The 21,238-nt window shown below is 37.4% G+C and overlaps 1 protein-coding gene across 2 annotated transcripts in view; it reads left to right on the top strand.

Annotated features, from left to right (window-relative positions):
- CHM (CHM Rab escort protein) overlaps positions 1-21,238 on the top strand; it is a 187,494-nt gene that overhangs the window by 69,823 nt on the left and 96,433 nt on the right. For both annotated transcript variants that reach the window (XM_047764611.1, XM_047764610.1), the window contains exons 5-7: positions 7,942-8,329; positions 12,098-12,214; positions 12,729-12,849. In XM_047764611.1, coding sequence (XP_047620567.1) covers positions 7,942-8,329; positions 12,098-12,214; positions 12,729-12,849 — 626 coding nt within the window. The remainder of the gene's footprint in view (positions 1-7,941; positions 8,330-12,097; positions 12,215-12,728; positions 12,850-21,238) is intronic.

Here is a 21,238-nt window from a genome sequence, read left to right as displayed (position 1 = left end):
TAGGATATACAAGCAACTGATACAACTCAACAGCAAAAAAGCCAACTATCTAATGGAAAAATGGGCAAAAGACCTGAATCGACCGTTCTCCAAGGAAGACATACAGATGGCCAACAATGACATGAAAAATGCTCAACATCCCTGATTATAAGAGAAATGCAAATCAAAACTACCATGAGATACCACGTCATACCAGTCAGAATGGCCATCATTAATAAATGCTGGAGGGGTTGTGGAAAAAAGGGAACCTTCCTGCACTGTTGGTGGGAATGTAAACTGGTACAGCCACTATGGAGAACACTATGGAGGTACCTTAGAAATCTTATACATAGAATTCCCATATGACCCAGCAGTCCCACTCTTGGGCATATATCTGGACAAAACTTGCCTTAAAGACACATGCACCTGCAGCTTTATTGCAGCACTATTCACAATAGCCAAGACATGGAAACAACCTAAATGTCCTTCCACAGATGATTGGATTAGGGAAATGTGGTATATATACGCAATGGAATACTATTCAGCCATAAAAAGAACAAAATAATGCCATTTGCAGCAACATGGATGGAACTAGAGACTCACACTGAGTGAAATAAGTCAGAAAGAGAAAGATAAATACCATATGATATCACTTATATCTGGAATATAATAAATGGCACAAATGAACGTTTCCACAGAAAAGAAAATCATGGACTTGGAGAACAGACTTGTGAAGGGGGAGGTGGAGGGAGTGGGAGGGATCGGGAGCTTGGGGTTAATGGATGCAATCTATTGCTCTTGGAATGGATTTATGAGATCCTGCTGTGTAGCATTGAGGACTATGTCTAGATACTTACAACACAACACAACAATGGCAGGAAAAAGTATGTATATATGTATGTGTAACTTGGTCCCCATGCTGTACAGTGGAAAAAAATAAATAAAAATTAAAAAAATGAGAAGTCTACAATTCTGAATAAAATCTCTAAAAGGAAAAAAAGAATTAAAAAAAATAAAGGTTTTTGGAGTTCCCATTGTGGCGCAGTGGTTAACAAATCTGACTAGGAACCATGAGGTTGCAGGTTCAATCCCTGGCCTTGCTCAGTGGGTTAAGCATCTGGCATTGCCATGAGCTGTGGTGTAGGTCGCAGACGCGGCTCGGATCCCGCGTTGCTGTGACTGTGGCGTAGGCCAGTGGCTACAGCTCCTATTAGACCCCTAGCCTGGGAACCTCCGCATGCCACGGGAGCGGCCCTAGAAAAGGCAAAAAATAAATAAATAAAATAATAAAGGTTTTAGTGGTCTTTTGAACATTAAAGTTAGTACTTTTTGGTTACTGGTGAAATATTAAAATAGAAATTGTAGGGCTTAGTCTGTGGTCATAGTTTAAGTCCCATTATCACAAATTCTATAAAGATCTGTCCAGATTGTTTCATTTTATCATTGCTTTGTTACCCGGAATGTTGCTTGTAATATATGAGATAATTTCTAGTTTGGGCCAGAAATACTTTTGCTATACATAGATTGTTTTTCATTGAAATGAATTTCGTGATTACACAGTTGATTTATGGAAAGGAAGTGAAAAAGACTATAGCATTTACTGGATAATATCTTTGTGACGGTTGCTGTAACTTAGTGCTTTAATATTTTCATTTAGTTTCATTTAATCTATATACAATCAGGGAAAGCCAGAGATGGGAGAACCAAGATTTGAACCCACATCTAACTCAAAAGTTTATACCGTTTCCATTGTATCATGTTGTGTTTCAGGTATCAGATAAATGCATGTGTGCACATCAATAGAACCGTTCTATCAAGTGAATAAACTATTTCCTTTTTGAAGACCTGCACCTAAAGAAGTACATTTACTTCTTTAATTAAGTAGACTATTACTTAGATTTGTTAAGTAGTCATATCCACAATGAAAAATTAAAGTGCCTACCTCCCACTGTTACGAAGATGAGATGAATCCAGTATCCTTTAGTTGTTGTGACTAGTTTATACGCCACAGGATATTTTTGTAGTTATGTGAGGGAATAAAGGCAGCTGCTATTTCTGGTTTTAAATATTCAACAGACTATGAAAAGGTACTGTACATTAATTCATACATAATTCACAGAAACCCAAAGAGTTCTTTGGTAAAAGATTGTTGCCTATTAATTGCATAATGTCATATAGTTTCTTCAATGAGAAGAGATTTTATTTTTCTAAAATACTGGCAAGAACTTGTACCTTTTCTGCCCTTTTCCCTTTTTTTGCATAATATGGAACATTTTCCCCCTTTTCTGGCGTGGTAATGTTAAAGCAGGATGAAAACTTCTTTCATAGATTTACAAATAAACCAGCTCTTTAGTGGATTGATACTAAAATAAAGACATTGTAATAGTAATCTCAAATTCTGCATACTTATTTTAAATTCTAAGATTTTAAATTAAAAATTTTGCAAGTAACATGAGCTTCTTGGGCACAAATATAATAATACTAATAAGAAAGAAATACAAAAATTTTTTAAATGAAAAATCACCTGTAAGCTTTATTATTTAGAGGAAACTATAGTTCATTGCTGTAAACAAATAAGTACAAGTGACACAGTACCCAACTAAAAGTGCTTTAAACAAGTAGATGGAAGGGTAGGTGGGAGGGTAGGAAAATGTGTGAGTTGGTTGCTATTTGCAGAATTTGCTAATTTGAGAACCTTAATCACATGAGGGCTCTGGGGTAGCTGCTCTCCACTTTTCTTAGCTTTCTGTCCAGAGTAACAAGATGGTTGCCACGATTCCAAACAGGTTTTCACGCAACAACAGAAAAAATCTCTAAACCTGAAATGAAGAGGGAAAGTTTTTTATAACGTGTATGCTTTCTGTTGTTGTTCTTGTTATACTAGAGTTTTTACCAAGAGCCCCCAGCAGATTCTCCCTTGTCTCATTGGCTAAAACTATATAAATTACTCTCTCCTAAACCAGTCACTAGCAAAGGGCAATAAAATTACTGTAATTGGCTGTGATGGTCCAGCCCCTGGTTCTGGGCACCTTCTGCCTAATACTGGAACAAAATTGCAGCTCTTGTGGCAGGGAGGAAGAAGATAATGGTTGATGAGTTGGAAACCAACAGTACTACTTGACGTACACCACCTTATGAGATTTTTGTTCTTGAAGAAATGTGACAAGAGGTTGATATTTCGGCTATATTCTACAGTATGGGTTAACATTTTTAGTTGGTAACAAATAAGGAAATATATCTACCAGTGTATTATATTGCAGCAATTCAAAATTGGTTACAGTGTTTTTTTTGTTTGTTTGTTTGTTTTTTTTATTGCTCTTTTCTGGAACAACAGCTTTTGGTAGTCTGATTTTTATAACTCTTTATGAGTAACCATAAAACATTTATTTGCAGGAATAAACAGCTGGGTAGCAGTATAACATATACTGTGCAAATCAAAATGAATGGCCTTAGAGCAAAGTACATACATCAAAGTAAAAGAATACAGTTTTTGCAACAAGCTATACTGTAGGGGAAAAAAGGTGCAAATGACTGAAAAATAAATAGTGAACGCCTGTGCTGAATCAATTAACCAGCTGGTTGGCAATTTTTTGTTTGACTTATCTAAAAGGGTGACTGTTACAGGACATTAATAGACACATTCACTTGAGGCGTTTCCTTGTTACTACCATTAATTGATAAGCAATACTAGATAATATCAGAATTTATACTGCTAAATTCTCAGAGGTATATATAGATTGTGGCAAACGGTTAAAAATGCATTCAACAAAGCAGTTATTCAGCAGTTTCAGTTAGGTAAAATTATTTCAAAAATACTATTACACTGTATTGTAAATGTCCTTTGAAATTCAAATTACAATATAAATGTTAGATTTCATTTGTAAATTTATTTTCATATTGAACATTTTTATAAGAATTAATGATGCAGATTTTTCCTCTTTGTATGTTAAAATCCTAGAGTGTTTTAGAACTCAAAGGTTCCTTTTAGAGCTTGTAATTCAGCCACATACATTTACAACTGGCAAATGTTTTTATACTTTGCAAATACTTGAAAATTGAGGTATTTTAATCTGAAGTGTTCTTCAAAAGGTCAAATTATCTTTTTTTAAGATTATGTTTTTTTGGAGTTCTCTGGTGGCACAGTGGGTTAAAGATCTGCCATTATCACTGCTGTGGTGTGGGTTCCATCCCTGACCTGGGAACTTCCACATGCCATGGGTGTGGCCAAAAAATAAAATAAAACAAAAACAATCTTAAAAATATTTTTAACCACAGTATAAGGTTTTAAATTTGAGAGAAGATAAGTCCTTTTTGATGAACAGAAGTTTGCTTACTGAGGAATTAAGTGGAATTTGGGGAATTTTTTGGTGTCTTTATAACTTCTGGTTAGATATTAAATTCAACCTTGGCAGAACTCCAAAAAATTGTGGTGGTGGTTAATGGAAAGTAGGGACACTGTTGTGTTTTTATTGCATATATTTTCCACAGTGCTAGGGATTTCACCAGATTATAATGTTGAGAATAATAAAACTGAGTAGTTTATGGATGTAGAACAAATTCACAAATAGTAATTCCTTTCCTTAAACTTATACCTTTAATTAAGTATTTTGACTTATATTTTCCAGATTGTCCAATACTGGTTAATGCATTTTATTCACTTTAGAAAGCCCCCTTTCTCAGAACGTAATAGAGAGCTACTCATCAAATCATTTGCTATGCTCAATTTCCACAGTGTCATCATCATGGTCTATAATAAGAGAAGTTGCCACATTCTGTCTTATCTGTAAAGTGCAGTTAATTATCCTGTCATTTCTTAGTTTAATATTAGGCATGGAACTTTATGCTGAAAGTTGTCACCTTAGATCGCTCATGGAACACACTTTGGTTTACTGGTTTTCAAAACAGTGAAAGAGAATACGAAGCGTGAACAATTCTGTAGAAAATACGCAAATCACATTTCATATTACTGCTCTTCATTTTTAATGTTGCTTAATGGCAGTGGTGCTCTTATGTGGTTCTGCAGCCAAAGAGCTTTCAACATGTGGTCTCAGACAACCTAAGGAGTTTTTGATTTGCCTATTGAACTGTGGGAAATTTAACAATATCTTATATTTGATTAAAATTTTAGAGTTTATGAAAAATACTTTTCATATATGTTTGCTCATTTATTTTATAATAACATCATGAAAGTTAAGGCAGATGAAATGATCTCCATTTCATAGATGGAGAGTCAGAGAGATCAAGTGACTTGCCTAATGTCTGCTAAGTAATGCATCCAGGACTAGAACTTTCCTCACTCCAGTTTCCTGGATCTGAAAATTGTTTTGACATTTAACCGTATTGTTCTGTTTTCATTGTATTTAATTGAAATTACTAGATTGTAACAAGAAGTAGCATGATATTTTATTTTTTGACACTTGAAAAGTTATTCTTCCATTGTACTCTTATTGTAGTGTTTATTCTGTTAATTTAATTTTATTTATATATTTTTTTTGCCTTTTCTAGGGCCGCTCCCTCGGCATATAGAGGTTCCCAGGCTAGGGGTCTAATCGGGGCTGTAGCCACCAGCCTATGCCAGAGCCACAGCAACTTGGGATCTGAGCCGAGTCTGCAACCTACACACTACAGCTCATGGCAATGCCGGATCCTTAACCCAACTGAGCAAGGCCAGGGATTGAACGCAACCTTATGGTTCCTAGTCAGATTTGTTAACCACTGCGCCATGACGGGAACTCCTATTGTGTTAATTTTAATATGGCACTTTTATTCACTGTACCCAGACTTTTGAATTTAAAATTTATTTTTTTTCCGACCTAGTTTTTTTTTTGTTTTCTACAGATTTTTCTTTCATATTTAAATATATAAGTATATGTTTATTAATTTTATGTATATGTTTATACCTCCATCTTTTGCATGTGTGAGCTATTTATTCATCAAGTGTTAAATACCACATCTATAGCGTAGTACAGTAGGTGTTGTGAGGGGCACACAAGAAAAGATGTTAGGATCTTAAGAAAATTAAAGTCTAGCTGAAGTATATACAAGACACCCAAAGGACTATTAAAAAGGAACTGATAAATAAATGCAAGGTAAACTGCATGTGTGTATTATGGGGCATGGAGTAATAGAATGATGAGCATGACTGGGTTTAAGGAAGACTTTTTGGAAGTGAAATTTAAACTTTTTATTTTTTTTATTTTTTTGTCTTTTTGCCTTTTCTAGGGCCACACCTGTGGCATATGGAGGTTCCCAAGCTAGGGTTCCAATTGGAGCTGTAGCTGCCGGCCTACACCACAGCCACAGCAACGTGGGATCCAAGCCGCGTCTGTGACCTACAGCACAGCTCACAGCAACGCTGGATCCTTAACCCACTGAGCAAGGCCAGGGATCGAACCCGCAACCTCATGGTTCCTAGTTGGATTTGCTAACCACTGAGCCACGATGGGAACTCCTAAACTTTTTCTTAAAAGATGTCAACTATAATAAAAAATTTTAAAAACAGGAATTGCATTTTTGAAAGTATCTGTTCTTGGGTTTTGAATGTCCAGTCCACAGATACCAAAAAGTCTGTGCTTAGAATCCAAGAGTCTATCAACTTGGATGAGGGGGTAAAGAATCTTTATTTCTTACTAACTTCTAAATAAAATTTAGCGTTTCCTTTCATTGTCAATGTAGACCCTTTAACTTTGTCACCAGTACAAATCTCAAATATGTTCACATTGTATTATAGTGATTGCAGAACTCTCAAAAAAAAAAAAAAACCCAAAAAAACAAGGTCTTGATTGCTGAAGTATGTGATTATGTTTCCAGAAGGCGGAATTCTGATATTATGGGAAATGGGGAGAATAGCCCGGAAGAAACAAATAATGTGGGTAAAATCATGGAGATCCCAATGGATAAATTAGGAGTTAGATATGTAATGTTGAAAAGTAGGAAAGATAGACAAAGAAAATAGTAGATAAAGAAGGTGATTTGGTTTAGAGACTGGAAGAAGAAGATTTTGTAGGGTAAGGTTGAGATTTGATGTAAGAAGGAACTGTTGTTAGTTCTTGAGCAATCAATTAGCAGATGATTACTTCCCACAGTCTGTTACATACAGGACATTTTTAGTGTTGAGCAAGAGGGCAACTCAGTGAAAATGTAGGTTCATCCATTATGGAGGTGTACATGATGCAGGCACACTGAATGGGAGCCTGTTGTTTTAATCAAGGAAGTAATGGACTGAGAATGTTAACTCTAGTAGTAACTTTGGAAGTGGGACTTCTGGTAATGTAATAAACACTAATACTAAGGCAAAATACAGCAGGAAAGAATTCAGAAAGATCCTATTAGATACCACATTGTGATAAGCCAACTTAAACTTTCATGGCGGTTTTTTCCTAGTCTGTCACATCACCTATAGTAATAATAACCTTTGATAATTAGCACTGTTGAACATTTATTATGTGCCAAGCACTGTTCCAGGTTCTTTACTTGTGATACCTCATTTAATCTTCAAAACAACCATGTGAGATAGGTGGTATTATCCCAATGTTACAGATAGATGATTTAGGTCAGAGAGGATAGACAGCTTGTCTACATTCACAGAGTTCTGTAGTCATAGGGTCAGGGTTTAAACCTCGATCTGTTTATTCTGAAGGATGTACTTGTAAGCACTCTGTTGATTTGTTTCTGAAATGCAGTTCCCCTGTCCACCTTCAATTCTCAAAAATATTCATATGACATGACCTGCTAACCCCTGAAATCTTTGTGTATGTTTTAAATCTTAATTATGTTCCATGTGGTATTAAAACCTTAACAGGTGAGTGTTTAGCATGTGGGTCACATAAGCAAAATATCCATTGAATTTGGTAAGATAAATGAGGTAAAGAAAAATTGCCAATGTATTCAAGTAATATAAAAATATAGCTAAGTACAATTTTCACAAGCCTGGTATGGATTATTATTATAATTTCTCATTAGTCAGGATTTGGATGAAGATGTTGAAGAAGCTGGTGCACTGCAGAAAAATCATGCTTCTGTGACATCTGCGAAGTCCACAGAAGCTGCAGATTCTGCCAGCCTGCCTACAGAAGATGAGTCATTAAGCACTGCAAGCTGTGAAATACCCACAGAACAAACTCCAAGGAGTGATCCAAAGAATGCCCTAGAAGTAAATGATGTTGAAGCGACAGGGGAGAAAGAAAACCGTTGTAATGATAAAACTTGTGTGCCATCAACTTCAGAAGAAGAAACAAGTGAAAATGTGCCTATAGCAGAAGATACTGCAGAACAACCAAAGAAAAATAGGATTACTTACTCACAAATTATTAAAGAAGGCAGGAGATTTAATATCGATTTGGTGTCAAAGGTAAGTACCAGTTTTACCCATCCTATCATAGAATAATACTAATTTTTAATTGAAAATAGCCTCTGGCCCCATAAACCCAATCTTCATAATTTTATTCTCTGAAAATGTAGAATATTTTTTTAATAAATAGTATCTGAATTTTATAGTTCCATTAAAATATTCTTTAAACGTAGGTTAAAAGCACATTAAGAATGCTCAGTACTATATCACAAGGATACTTTTATATTGGAGCACATATCCCATCTTAATTTTTTCCAATGGCATGGATTCTATGAATTCTATCAAGAGAAAAATTCTGATTAACCTAGTTACAGATCTCTGTTATTTATAGTCAGTCTATGAAATGAACTCTTTTTGGCCCTTATTTATATAGTAACTGTTTTAATATCTCTGTGATAATGAACATTTTGACTAAGCCAGTACATTTTGAAAAATCATCATTTTAGGTGTTAGGGCTTTGGAGGATAATTTAATAGTAGTGGGGGCAGGGAGGCTGGGAAGAATGCTATTGTTTTTGCCTTTGGTTATTTTTCCATCTTTACCTCTAATGTTAGGTCAATATTGACTTCAGAGGAGGTCCCTAAGTCTCAGGAGGGTACAGTATTGCATTGAGTTTATAGGAAGCAAGGCTAATTTAACGCAAAAGAATAGAAAACTAGTAAGATAAAAGATAATGACTTTAAAGGGTTACATTATAGGGCTGGAAAGTAGAAACAGAGACCAAATACCTATGTTGAAGGCAAATGAGAAATTGAAAAGAGGTAGGAGAGAGTAGTAAGAACATCAGACTTGCCTCAAAACTAGGTTTTTCTATTTAAGAAAAAAAAACTAGGACTTTCTATTTAATGTGCTTTCTTGAATTTACGAGTTATAAAGAGAGGGACTAATGCTCATCGTATTTTGGTGATCCAATTACATGTCATTATAATGCAGATCTCTTTGAATGTGATGCCTGAAAATATATCTTTTTACTACCCATTATTTTTTTCTGAAGCAGCTCTCTGTGCCTGATTCTGCCTTGGTCTGACTTGGCTACTGCTTTGGTCCTACCTCATATTTCTGTACTATCTATTCCACCTACTTTGCACCTGCCATGCTTTGAAATCTAGCATGCTTTCCATGTTACCTTAGCTATTAATTTCTGGGTGGAAGTTTAATCATAGCTCACTAATAGTCTTCCTGTTCTCATGAGCAGAAAATAATTTAAAAAAAAAACCCAAAAAACAAAACAAAACTGAAATAGTCAAGTAACAAATGAGGTTTGCTCTGAAAATTTCATTTTGAATTAGCTCCTTGGAATTTTGAATGCCTGACCTAAAGAAATGATGATAATAAATGGGGGTTAAGAGTTAAGGCTAGTTCACAAAAGTCTTTAACCCTTATGGTAGCTGAAATACAGTAGAAATCTGGCAAAGGAAAATTGTAGATGAAGGTGCGGTCTCAGTTTTTGCAATTAGTGTAGGAAATGATTCATTTGCGTAGTGCAGGGGGAGATAGTTTAATTAGATGCCAAGACATTTGAGGAGACTCTGAAGAAGATTTCTGAGTATTTTCCTGAGTTTGAATGGTTAATAATAGTGGTATCTCTTAGGGTAAATTAAAAGCAAACATACCTAGAGGAGTCAAGGCAGTTATACTTTGTCCTGTGTAGTTTTCATGGGTTCATACATTTAAAAAATAACCAATAATGATTTACTGTACTCATCGTACAAAAGCAGGAATAGCTAAAGAATGTACAACCATAGCAATGTGAGAGGTTTATTATCATTTTTAAAATGTTAGTCATTTAATGAACATTTACTGAGTACCTGTTGTTGGAAAGCAGTATATTCCATGATATTGGGTCAGTCACTCCTGGGAAATTCCATCTGTTCTGATAACTGCAGTTACTACATATGAGTTTAGGATGACTGACAAATATCTATCTTAAGCCTGTTTCCTCAAGTCCAATTTGATATCTCCAAACTATTTGACATTTCTTCATGCATTTAATATCAAAGTCATCATGATAAAACTGACAATTCTTGTGGTGCTTTTTAGTTTACAAAACTCATCCTTGTATACAGCCTTATAAAAAGTAATCTTATAGCTCAGGATAGGTTAGTTAAATAAAATACTTTATAGTACTGTACTGCTTAGACTAATAGAGAAGATGATCAAAGATGAAGTTCTTACAAATAAAACCATTTCTAAGAAAGTCCATACCCTTAATAATCATGGAACCAACATGCCAAGTGAAGCATGTTGATTATTAAATCTAGTTGCCATTAAAGTAATCAAATTGAAGTATTCTTTAGCCTTTTGCCACTGAAATTGCTATGAAAGGTACTTACAGAGTGATGGAAAAGAAGCTTAGGTTTAAATCTGGTACATGTTCATTATTTCTGAGTTTCAGACATAAGTACTTTCCACTCTTCAGTGATATCTTAAATGCTTTATTTTTAAAGCTGGCATTAAATCTTAAGGTTTATTAAATCTTATTAAGTTAAAATACATTCTATATTTTATATAAATATTTGTGAAATTATTATGGTTACTGAGGGATCATTAAATTTTGGGTATTTGTTTTTAAACACATAAGGTATTTGAAGTACTTGTTTTTTATTGTAATTATACTAAGACTTGGTGCTATATTCTTAAAAGCATGAGCTATATCAATGGTGTAGTGTATTAGGCTCTATTTAGTCTGGGTAATTGGATGGTTTCAAAAAAGATCAGTGTAAGGTTAGTTTGTTCTGCACAATGTTACACTAATATGGTTTACAAAAATCCACCCAACTGATAATGATTTATAGAAAATCTGTACTGAACCTCTTGCATACTCAGGCTAATGGTTTTGAATTTTTGAAATTCCCTTTCTCTTTGTAGTAAAGCTAATCTTTTCCTTTTCTTTTTCCCATTTATTACAGATGTAGCATTTCCATTTTTAATGTTTATCAGGTTACAGACACTTTGACGTCATCTCAGTATAGGAAATAGCCAAGTCTGTTGCATTTAACCATTTAGTTAAATTTAAAGCATTCTAGATAATACTGTTGAAATTGTTTTTGTCTCTCTGAAATTGGTTATGAGATACATTGAATGGTTAATTCAGTCTCTCACATTCATGCTGGCAATAACCGTCATCCTTATTTCTTGAAAAAGACATAGCATATAAATCTAGACTGTTAGGATTACAGAGAGACCATATAATTTCACTCTTTTGGTGGACCTTCATAGCCAGACTTTTTCTTTTTTGGTCTGTGAGGAAGTCCAGTGGGCTCGTTTCTTTTTTTTTTTTCCTTGACCTTGATGGAAACCACACTACAGCAGTGATGATGCCAGATCCTTAACCTACTGTGCAACAGGAGAACTCTTATTTTCTTCTTCTTAACTACCTGACCTTTTATAAAATAATATATATGCTGGATTATATTTTATATATGATATAAATTTTTAGCAGGATCTGACTGAAGAGGCACTCTATAATTAAACATACTAATATTTCTGCAGTCAGATGTGTGAATGTTTATGTTAACTGAGACAAACAGATGGAAGAGCCTTGTATCAGTTTGGGTCAATGATTTAAAAACTATGGATTCCATAATTTTTTGGATTTTGTATTTCAGATAATAAATTAACCTATGTTAAATTGTTATGTATTATAATATTAATAAGTGTAATGCTTTTTACAAATAAGTTAAAACATAACAAAATTATGTTTATTTAGTGTTTATCACTTTCTATTTCACCTTTTATTTCATCCTGTAAAATATTTTCTTTGTACAGCTGCTGTATTCTCGAGGATTGCTAATTGATCTTCTAATCAAATCTAATGTTAGTCGATATGCAGAGTTCAAAAATATTACCAGGATTCTTGCATTTCGAGAAGGAAGAGTGGAACAGGTACTATGCTGAGCAAATATTGTTACTGAGTATACGCTTAAGTTATGTTTTGTTTTGGAAGGATAAGCAAATAAGACTGTTATTTTCCTGGTAAAACAGCACATTCCAATTCTGCATGGTGACTAATAAATGTAAATAGTAAGAGATTGCCAATTAAAATGTCGAGTGTTAATTTTCTCATGATGTATTCTGCAGCTTGATGTTGGTGTTGAGAAAGTGTTAATTTCAGAAAACATTGCTAGATTTAAGCTGTCGTTTGTTCCCAGTTAGGAGTGACATGCTATTGGCCTTTTAATGGCATAGGGAGAAACTTGGCAGAATTAAGAAAGAGAGCTCACAAGTTAATTAGCTCTGAAGTCAACAGAGATGCCATTAGAACTGATGGAAAGTAATATGAAACAGGCTGACTAGAAAGGACATAAAAATCTTCTCATATTTAAGGGAAAAAAATGTCATATGAAATACTTGTATCACTAGGAAGCTATTTCTTAACTTTTAAAATCATGATTTTCAGGTTCCTTGCTCCAGAGCAGATGTCTTTAATAGCAAACAGCTTACTATGGTAGAAAAGCGAATGCTAATGAAGTTCCTTACATTTTGTATGGATTATGAGGAATATCCTGATGAATATAAAGGTATTGTTTTTCATTAAATTTTTCTCACATTCTTTTTTTGTGTTATTTTAATACTTGCTCTGATTTAGTAAGCCACTCAAAACACTTTTAAATATTTTTACTCTCTGCTGTTCAATAACTTAGCCACTAGCAAAATGTAGCTATTTAAATTAATTAAAATTAAATAAAATATAAACTGTAATTCCACAGTCACACTAATCATGTTTGAAATGCTCAGTAGCTTCATGTGGCTAGTGGCTATTATGGCTACAGTGCAGCTATAGAACATTTTTATCATGACAGAAATGCTGTGTTGGGTGTTCATTTTTTTTTTTAATTATTTATTATTATTTTTTTCCCACTGTACAGCAAGGGGGTCAGGTTATCCTTACATGTATACATTACAATTACATTTTTCCCCCACCCTTTCTTCTGTTGCAACATGAGTATCTAGACAAAGTTCTCAGTGCTATTCAGCAGGATCTCCTTGTAAATCTATTCTAAGTTGTGTCTGATAAGCCCAAGCTCCCGATCCCTCCCACTCCCTCCCCCTCCCATCAGGCAGCCACAAGTCTCTTCTCCAAGTCCATGATTTTCTTTTCTGAGGAGATGTTCATTTGTGCTGGATGTTAGATTCCAGTTATAAGTGATATCATATGGTATTTGTCTTTGTCTTTCTGGCTCATTTCACTCAGGATGAGAGTCTCTAGTTCCATCCATGTTGCTGCACATGGCATTATGTTGTTCTGTTTTATGGCTGAGTAGTATTCCATTGTGTATATATACCACTTCTTCTGAATCCAATCATCTGTTGATGGACATTTGGGTTGTTTCCATGTCCTGGCTATTGTGAATAGTGCTGCAATGAACATGCGGGTGCACGTGTCTCTTTTAAGTCGAGTTTTGTCCGGATAGATGCCCAAGAGTGGGATTGTGGGGTCATATGGAAGTTCTAGGTGTAGATTTCTAAGGTATCTCCAAACTGTTCTCCATAGTGGCTGTACCAGTTGACATTCCCACCAACAGTGTAGGAGGGTTCCCTTTTCTCCACAGCCCCTCCAGCACTTGTTATTTGTGGATTTATTAATGATGGCCATTCTGACTGGTGTGAGGTGATATCTCATGGTAGTTTTGATTAGCATTTCTCTTATAATCAGCGATGTTGAGCATTTTCTCATGTGTTTGCTGGCCATCTGTATATCTTCTTTGGAGAAATGTCTATTCAGGTCTTTTGCCCATTTTTCCATTGGGTGGTTGGCTTTTTTGCTGTTGGGTTGTATAAGTTGTTTATATATTCTAGAGATTAAGCCCTTGTCGGTTGCATCATTTGAAACTATTTTCTCCCATTCTGAAAGTTGTCTTTTTGTTTTCTTTTGGGTTTCCTTTGCTGTGCAAAAGCTTTTCAGTTTGATGAGGTCCCATGGGTTTATTTTTGCTCTGATTTCTATTGCTTTGGGAGACTGACCTGACAAAATATTCATGATGTTGATGTCAGAGAGTGTTTTGCCTATGTTTTCTTCTAGGCGTTTGATGGTGTCCTGTCTTCTATTTAAGTCTTTCAGCCATTTGGAGTTTATTTTTGTGCCTGGTGTGAGGGTGTGTTCTAGTTTCATTGCTTTGCATGCAGCTGTCCAGGTTTCCCAGCAATGCTTGCTGAATAGACTTTCTTTTTCCCATTTGATGTTCTTGCCTCCCTTGTCAAAGATTAATGGACCCTAGGTGTCAGGGTTTATTTCTGGGTTCTCTATTCTGTTCCACTGGTCTGTCTGTCTGTTTTGATACCAGTACCACACTGTTTTGATGACTGTGGCTTTGTAGTATTTCTTGAAGTCTGGGAGAGTTATGCCTCCTGCTTGGTTTTTGTTTCTCAGGATTGCTTTGGTGATTCTGGCTCTTTTGTGGTTCCATTTAAATGTTTGGATTGTTCTAGTTCTGTGAAAAATGTCATGGGTCATTTGCTAGGGATTGCATTGAATCTGTAGATTGCTTTGGGTAGGATGGCCATTTTTCCAATATTGATTTTCCCAATCCAGGAACATGGAATATCTTTCCATTTTGTTACATCTTCTTTGATTTCTTTGATCAAAGTTTTATAGTTCTCGGCATATAGGTCCTTTACCTCCTTGGTCAGGTGTATTCCGAGGTATTTGATTTTGTGAGGTGCAATTTTAAAAGGTATCGTATTTTTGTATTCCTTTTCTAATAGTTCATTGCTGGTATACAGAAATGCAACTGACTTCTGAATGTTAATCTTATATCCTGCTACTTTGCTGAATTGATGAATCAGTTCAAGTAGTTTTGGGGTTGAGTCCTTAGGGTTTTCTATGTATAGGATCATGTCATCTGCATACAGTGCCAGTTTGATCTCTTCTCTTCCTATATGGATGCCTTTTATTTCTTTTGTTTGTCTAATTGCTGTGGCTAGGACTTCCAAAACTATGTTGAAGAGCAGTGGTGAGCGTGGGCATCCCTGTCTTGTTCCAGATTTGAGTGAGAAGGCTTTCAGTTTTTTCCCCATTGAGGATTATATTTGCTGTGGGTTTCTCATAAGTGGCTTTGATTATATTCAGGAATGTTCCCTCTATACCCACTTTGGCGAGGGTCTTGATCATGAATGGATGTTGGACCTTGTCAAATGCTTTTTCTGTGTCTATTGAGATGATGATATGATTTTTGACTTTTTTTTGTTAATGTGCTGTATGGTGCTGATTGATTTGCGTATGTTGAACCATCCTTGTGAACCTGGGATGAACCCAACCTGGTCATGGTGTATAATTTTTTTGATATGTTGTTGGATTCGGTTGGCTAAGATTTTGTTGAGAATTTTTGCATCTATATTCATCAATGATACTGGGCGATAGTTTTCTTTTGTGGTGGTATCTCTGTCTGGTTTTGGAATGAGGGTGATGGTGGCATCATAGAATGTCTTTGGGAGTGTTCCTTCTTCTTCAACCTTTTGAAAGAGTTTCAGGAGGATGGGCACCAATTCCTCTTTATATGATTGATAGAATTCACCTGTGAAGCCATCTGGTCCTGGACTTTTATTTGTAGGGAGTGATTTTATGACCTCTTCAATTTCATTTCTAGTGATCAGTCTGTTCAGTTGGTCTGTTTCTTCTTGATTGAGTTTTGGCAGGCTGTAAGATTCTAGAAAATTGTCCATTTCTTCCAGATTGTCAAACTTGTTGCCATATAGTTGTTCATAGTATTCTCTTATGGTTTTTTGTATTTCTGCTGTATCCGTTGTGATTTCTCCTTTTTCATTTCTAATTTTGGTTATTTGGGTTCTTTCTCTCCTCTTCTTAGTGAGTCTGGCCAGGGGTTTGTCAATTTTGTTGACCTTTTCAAAGAACCAGCTCTTGGTTTTATTAATTTTCTCTATTGTTTTTTGAGTCTCTATTTTACTGATTTCTTCTTTGATCTTTATCATTTCCTTCCTTCTGCTGACTTTAGGACTTTTTTGTTCTTCTTTTTCTAGTTCATTTAGGTGGAGGGTTAAGTTGTCCATTTGGGATCTTTCTTCTTTTTTGAGAAAGGCCTGTATTGCTATACATTTCCCTCTGAGCACTGCTTTCGCAGCATCCCATAGGTTTTGAGAGGTTGTGTCCTCATTATCATTTGTTTCAAGGTAGTTTTTAATTTCCTTCTTGATTTCCTCATTGACCCATTGGTTTTTTAGTAGCATGTTGTTTAGTCTCCATGCAGTAGGTTTTTTCTCATTTCTTTTCCCATGGTTGATTTCTAATTTCATGGCATTGTGGTCAGAGAAGAGACTTGAGATAATTTCTATGCTCCTAAATTTATTGAGGTTAGCTTTGTGTCCCAATATGTGGTCAATTCTTGAGAATGTTCCATGAGCATTTGAGAAGAATGTGTATTCTGCTTTTTTTGGATGTAGTGTCCTGAAGATATCAATGAAGTCTAACTTTTCTATTGTTTCCTTTAGGATCTCTGTTGCTTTATTGGTGTTCTGTCTAGAGGATCTGTCCATTGATGTGAGGGGGGTATTAAGGTCTCCTACTATGATTGTATTCTCATCAATATCTCCCTTTATGTCTGTTAATATTTGTTGTATGTATCTGGGTGCTCCTGTATTTGGGTCATATATGTTGACAATAGTAACATCCTCTCCTTGGATGGATCCCTTAATCATTAAGTAGTGCCCTTCTTTGTCTTTCTTTATGTTTTTTGTTTTAAAGTCTATTTTGTCTGCTAAGAGTGTTGCGACTCCTGCTTTTCTGTCATGTCTATTGGCGTGAAATATTTTTCCCCACCCTTTCACTTTCAATCTATATGTATCTTTTATCCTGAGGTGAGTTTCTTGTAGGCAGCATGTTGAAGGTTTTTGCCTTTTTATCCACTCAGCCCCTCTGTGTCTTTTGATTGGGGCGTTCAGTCCATTGACATTTAAGGTGATGATTGATAGATGATTATTTATTGCCATTTGAACCTTGTGTTCCAGTTGATTCTATGGTTCTCCATTCTTCCTTTCTTTCTTTCTTTTTTTTTTTTGGTTGGATGGTCTCCTGTTATTATCTGCTTTAGTGTATTTTTTGTTCATTTTTTGCAAATGCAATATTTGGTTTTGGCTTGTGGTTGCCCTGTTTTTTAAGTATGCTAACCCCTTCCCATAATTGTGTGTTTTAGTCTGATGGTCCTGTAAGTTCAAACACTTCATTACTATATTAAAATTAAGAAGAGAAACATACAAACAAACAAACAAAAAGGATTATTTACTTCCTAACATCCCTTGCCCACATTTTATGGTTTTGATGACTCTTTTTTATTTTTTTCTTTTTAATTTTATTTTGTTTGAGGCCTGTTCATGATTAAATCTGTATGCTGGCTTATTTGAGTGACTGCTCTCTGATTGCGGTGTCCTCAGTCCTAGTTCTTCCTCTTCTTTTTTTTCTTTTCTTTTCTTTTTTCCTCCCTTTCCTTCCTTTCTTTTTGATTTAGAGAAGCCCTTTCAATATTTCCTTTAACCTGGGTTTTGTGTTGCAGTATTCTTTAAGTTTTTGTTTGTTGGAAAAAAATTTTATTTCCCCTTTCTATTTTAAATGATATTCTTGCTGGATAGAGTATTCTAGGTTGCATATTTTTTCCTTTTAGCACTTTAAATATCTCTTGCCATTCCCTCCTGGCCTGTAGTGTTTCTGTAGAGAAATCAGCTGATAATCTTATGGGGGTTCCCTTGTAGGTAACATTCTGTTTTTCTCTTGCTGCCTTTAGGATCCTCTCTTTATCACTAACTTTTGCCATTTTTATTATGATGTGTCTTGCTGTGGGTCTGTTTGGGTTCAGTTTGTTTGGGGCCCTCTGTGCTTCTTATATCTTGAACCCAGCATCCTTTAGATTTGGGAAGTTTCCAGCGATAATTTCTTCAAATATATTTTCCATCCCCTTTTCTTTTTCTACTCCTTCTGGAATTCCTATTATGCGTAGATTGGCCTGCTTTATATTATCCCATAGGTCTCTTATATTGCTTTCCAGTTTTTTGATTCGGTTTTCTGTCTGTTGACCGGATTGAGTGATTTCCATTATTCTATCTTCCATATCACTGATTCGTTCTTCTGCATTATTCATTCTGGTTTTTACTGCCCTTAGTTCAGTTTGCATCTCTGCAAATGAGTGTTCTAGTTTTTCTTGGCTCCTCCTTATATTTTCTAGTTCCTTTCTGAGGGTATCTGCATTACTGTACCTATCTTCTCTGAATTCCTTCAGTATTTTCACTATTTCTCTTTTGAACTCCAGGTCTGTCAGACTGCAGAGATCTGTTTCATTGTTGACTGTTTTAGGTGAGTTCTCTTGTTGGTTTGACTGGGGGTGGTTTCTCAGCTTCTTCATCTTGCTTGTTGTTTTCTTTCTCCTGAGGGAGTTGTACTCTCCGTTATTGGGCAGTGTTTGCCTTGTCACTGCCGTGGAATATTTCCTGACGGCTAGCATTGTTGGTCAGTCTTCTTTGAGGCAGTGTGGCTTTTCTGGAGTGTTGATGGGGCTAACAGTGTTTCTTTGAAGCAAAGGAGGGCTTCCTGAGGGCAGACAGGACTGGGAGGTCCACACCACGATGGTAGCAGATTTCACTTGGTCATGCAGAGCTTGCTCTGGTGGTTTTAGGCTGTGGGGTTCTTGCAGGGGGTTGGGCAGCTGTTCCTCAGGAGTGCAGCACCCTCTGGGGGTTGGAGCAGCTATCTGGGTCACTGAGAACCTAAGAGGCTCTTCCCTAGGGCAGCCCAACTCAGAAGGATGGCCTGAGAATGTAGGCGGATCTTTTCACAGTCTGGCCAAGCTTGTTGCAGCTTTTCTGGGCTGCAGGGGCTCTTCTAGGGGGCTGGTGGTGCTGAGCAGCTATTCGGAGGGAGTGGGGCACCCCCTAGGGGCTTGGGCGGGTAGCAGGGCCACTGGGAACCCTAGAGGCTCTTCCCAGGGCAGCCCAACTCAGAAAGACCGTCTGAGATCTTTTCCCGGCTTGGCCAGGCTTTTTGCAGCTTTTCTGGGCTGTAGGGGGTCCTGCCTGGAGCTGGCAGTCCTATACAGCTGATCCTCTAGAGCTTGGCACCCCCTGGGGGCTTGGGCGGGTAGCAGGGCCATTGGAAACCCAAGAGGCTCCTCCCCGGGCAGCCCGACTCAGAAAAACCGTCCAGGAATTAGGCAGATCTATTCACTGCCTGGCTAGGCTTGTTCTAGCTTTTCTGGGCTGCAGGCCTTTTCTCGGGGGCTGGTGGTGTTTGGTGCTACTCTGCGGAAGTGTAGCCCCTCCAAAGGGCAAGCAGGCCTGTGCAGGGACAGCCCCTGCGGTGGTGGGCTTCAGGCAATTGTTGAGGCCAGCCCTCCTGGATGGCAGGCAGCCCCACGTTAGGTGAGAGCGCAGGGGGTGGTGGGGGTGGTGGGAGGGGATTCACTGGGAAGCACAGCTTTCAGCTAGCTATTGGGCCTGTAAGCTTGCTGTGGCGTGGGGGGTATTCTATGGGGACCCACCCCTTCTTCTCTCCCCTCCCAAGCACGGGCACAGACCATGCTCTTTTCCCATGTTCCCTCTGATGCGGCTTTCCACTTCCCCGCCCCTAGAGTATTGCTCCCTTTCTCTGTGACAGCTTTGTTTTCTAGTCTCCCAGGCAGTCTCTGCCCCATCAAATGGTTTCTAGACCTCCCAAGCAGTTTCCGCTCTGCCCTGCCCCCCCAGCCCGGGGACTATCCTCTGGAGCCTAGGTCTCGGTGCCCAGCCCCCACCCAGGCGTGCCCCGGCCCTTTCTCGGCGACTAAACTTCAGAAGCGAGGTCTTGGTGCCCAGCCCCCACCCAGGTGTCCCCTGGCCCTTTCTCGGTGACCAACCTTTGGAGGCGAGGTCTCGGTGCCCAGCCCCCACCCAGGTGTCCCCCGGCCCTTTCTCGGTGACCAACCTCTGGAGCCGAGGACTCGGTGCCCAGCCCCCACCCAGGCGTCTCAATTTTTGGTGACTGTGCCGGTACTTCAGATGGTCCATTCGGTTCTTGATGGGCTTTTCTGTACTCCAACTTACTGCTACATTCTTCTCTGCATCTGGAGATTCCTCCGGTTCGTTTGATCTTTCCCCCGTGTAGGTGACTTTCCAGGGTGCGGGATCTCTTTCTCCTCCACAGTTCCCTTTCGGGAGCGCCCGTCCCCGCTGGGATTCACCTTCTCTCGCTCTCTTTTCTCCCGTTCTGCCCCGTAATGTCACGAACTTCTTGCCGTTATTGGAGTTTAGGTTCTTCTGCCAGCGATTGGTTGCTGTTCTGTGCGAGTCATTTATTCTGTAGATGTGCTTTTTTTTGTTGTGTTTGTGGGAGAGGGCGAGCGTGTCCCTCTACTCCTCCGCCATCTTGTCTCTCCTCGCCCCTGGGTGTTCATTTTTATTCTTGTTCATTAAACACTGCTGTCAACTGGTTCTTCATAGATGATAATCTGTTTTCATTATCCATCAAATTTTTTATCAGCAATAAATCTGTTTAGTTTTTCATTTTTCCAGGATTGCTTTTGCTTGGAATATTGAAGTATTCATTTTGATTGATTAAAAAAGCTCAGTAATGTGGAAGAGGGGTCCCTGGATTAGGAGAAGGCATGGTCTCTAGTGTTGGCTTTGACCCATCTAGTCTTGGCTTTGAGGGCAATTACTTCAAAGCTTGTCGAAAATTGAATATACCACTTTAGTATCAGAGCTTTACACTTAAAGTGCCCTGAGCTGGAAGCGTTATCCAAAATAGCAATATACTGATAATTCAATTACAAAGTTACCGTGAGACATACAGCAAGATTTATTTTTTCTGGATGGAATATTAAAAGTGTAGCACTTCCTCTTAAAGCTTCAAGCCTATTAGATACTGCCAGATTGCTCTCCCCAGTAGTGTAAACTTCTGTTCTCTCAGTAAATATTTTATAATTTTTATTTGTT

Source organism: Phacochoerus africanus, chromosome X, assembly GCF_016906955.1.
Source record: "Phacochoerus africanus isolate WHEZ1 chromosome X, ROS_Pafr_v1, whole genome shotgun sequence".
Classification (NCBI taxonomy): domain Eukaryota; kingdom Metazoa; phylum Chordata; class Mammalia; order Artiodactyla; family Suidae; genus Phacochoerus; species Phacochoerus africanus.
This window is presented reverse-complemented; position numbering and strand designations above follow the sequence as displayed.